The sequence below is a fragment of the Palaemon carinicauda genome, chromosome 6 (assembly GCF_036898095.1).
Source record: "Palaemon carinicauda isolate YSFRI2023 chromosome 6, ASM3689809v2, whole genome shotgun sequence".
Classification (NCBI taxonomy): Eukaryota; Metazoa; Arthropoda; class Malacostraca; order Decapoda; family Palaemonidae; genus Palaemon; species Palaemon carinicauda.
Window position 1 is genome coordinate 123,348,688 of NC_090730.1, and position 2,500 is coordinate 123,351,187.

The window sequence follows — 2,500 nt, forward strand, 5'->3', positions numbered from 1 at the left end:
ACCTACGTCGATCTCGGATCAGGAACAGAAAAGGTCTCGATTCCTATTGAGAAAAACAGCAATCGCTTCTTTCAATACGTTGTCGTTTGGAACAAAAAGAAAATTTCCTTTGAAGTTATTGACTGCGGGTTCAATTCAACCATTGGTTCTGGGGATCCATGCAAAGTGTCTATCCCGTATCCACACATATCTATGTATCCCAACTTCCTTCTGAACGTCCAGGGACCTCTGCAGGTTGGAGGTCTGGCACCCATGCCAAGCTTCGCCTCCTTATCAGCGTCCTATCGGTGGAACTTGATACCTCCTGTAGTTGGTCCCTTCTCGGGGTGCATATTAGACATGCGTCAGAACGATTACCTTTATGACTTCAATTCTTCCGATTATGGCTCGGCGCCAATACAGCCGTGTGATGCTCCTCGGACCTCCCGGGTCGTACTTGGTCAGCAGTCCATCATCATAATCCTTGCCAGCCTCTTCTGCCTTTTAGGTAAGATCATAGTTTTATCTGTTATTCTGTTGTGAGTGCATATATCTAAATACGTATATACACATAAATATATATACACAAAACTTACATACGCCCACACCCACCCACACACACACACACACACATATATATATATATATATATATATATATGTATGTATATGCATTTATACATATATATATATATATATATATATATATATATATATATATATATATATATATATATATATATATATATATATATATACAGCATATACATAAATATATATATATATATATATATATATATATATATATATATATATATATATGTATATATATATATATATATATATATATATATATATATATATATATATATATATATATATATACTGTATATATATGTTTTTGTGTGTTTATAGTGTATATATATGCATACAGATAAATATATATACGCATGCATTTATATATGTTTATATAAATACAGGCATGTATGTATATGTATTTAAATATATATTTGTAGGTTTATATATATATATATATATATATATATATATATATATATATATATATATATATATATATATATATATATATATATATATATATATTCCATCTAGTTAAATACGGCTTTAAAATAGATGTAAAGCAGCTGTTATTGTCACATTCAGTCATTAACTCTAGAATCAAAGACGAACCTCATGTTCAGAGGTTTTCCACATTACTAACTGCTTTATTTACCTTCATGAGGAGCATACCATATACCCTGTGCTCACAATACACATTCACATAAATCTTTCCCACACTCTTTCCTTATAAATATGAAAGTAATTTCATCCCAAATTACTCCCCCAATATAACTATTCGTCCTTTTATTGCTCTTTTTCCCATCTTCCAAGAACTACCAACTGTTAACAATAAACTGTCGACTTCCATCTTCTCGACTTGGGTAAACCATTCAAAAAGAATCTGATCTATCTATGATATTGCCTTTCCTAACACTTCTAAAATTGCTTGGGATTTTCTTACTTCTTACTCTTTCAGTCTTATTTCACCACAAATGCTATACAAACAATTCATGTTAATAGTGTCAACTTTTTTCCTTTGTCTTTATTTCATATCCGTATACTTTCGATAAAGGAGAGTTGAATCAACTGTTGCATACATTAACAGATATCTTCTCTTCATTCCTCTGTATAAAACCTGCTCCTTTCCATCATTATCTACTATTTCTTTGCAAATAAACCTCCTTTGTTTCTTTCTCCTGTGCCCTGAAATTCTATGTTCTTTTATTCCAGTTTCAATTCAGGACTGTAACCGTAATCATACTCCCGTTATTTTGCAGCTTTTCCCTCTTACACATAGATTCAAAATATCAAGTTTCTGCATCTTTTCTCCTCTGTCCCAAACAAAAATGTATCAAATCTAATCACCAGTCACTCCATTACCCATCAATGACCCCTTAAGCCATCTCAGCTCCTGTCTTTGATGTGATTTCTTGCACTACCCATTCCTTGTATATATTAGTTTACCTTGGAGACATAACGTACTCTAGTTCTCTTTAAGATACATATTCTGAAACACATGTTGCTCTTATTGCCTATTTTCATAGCTATTGGTAGTTTACCTTTTGCTATATGCATCCTCAGTATTCTCCTTTGAATGCCTTTTAAAGGCCAATGTGAGCGACATCTCTCAACTATTTGTAGTTTCGTACTCAACTATTTCATAAGGAATACTTGATTAACACTCTCTGTTCTCTACTGGAACATCAAAGTCATCTTCTAAATACTTTTTACTAGATATTGCAAACGTAAAATATCGTCGGCATAAGTCGATAAAAGTTTCGTTAGTATAGTTCATTATCTTAATAAGAATAGCCAAGATAAAGCATCCACATTGAATGCAAACACGGAATGTGTGTTAGTGCTCTAGCGAGTAGGGCCTTAATTTTTGTATGACTGGCGGCAAAACCAGGTGGGGAAAAATATATGAATGAATAGAGTCAGTGTGTTGTGTGACGAAAATA

General features: G+C 32.4%; 1 protein-coding gene across 1 annotated transcript in view; it reads left to right on the forward strand.

Annotated features, from left to right (window-relative positions):
* The window catches only part of LOC137642641 (DE-cadherin-like), a 506,564-nt gene that overhangs the window by 459,507 nt on the left and 44,557 nt on the right, over positions 1-2,500 (forward strand). The window contains exon 29 of the mRNA XM_068375393.1: positions 1-487. This exon is cut by the window's left edge and continues 519 nt beyond it. Coding sequence (XP_068231494.1) covers positions 1-487 — 487 coding nt within the window. The remainder of the gene's footprint in view (positions 488-2,500) is intronic.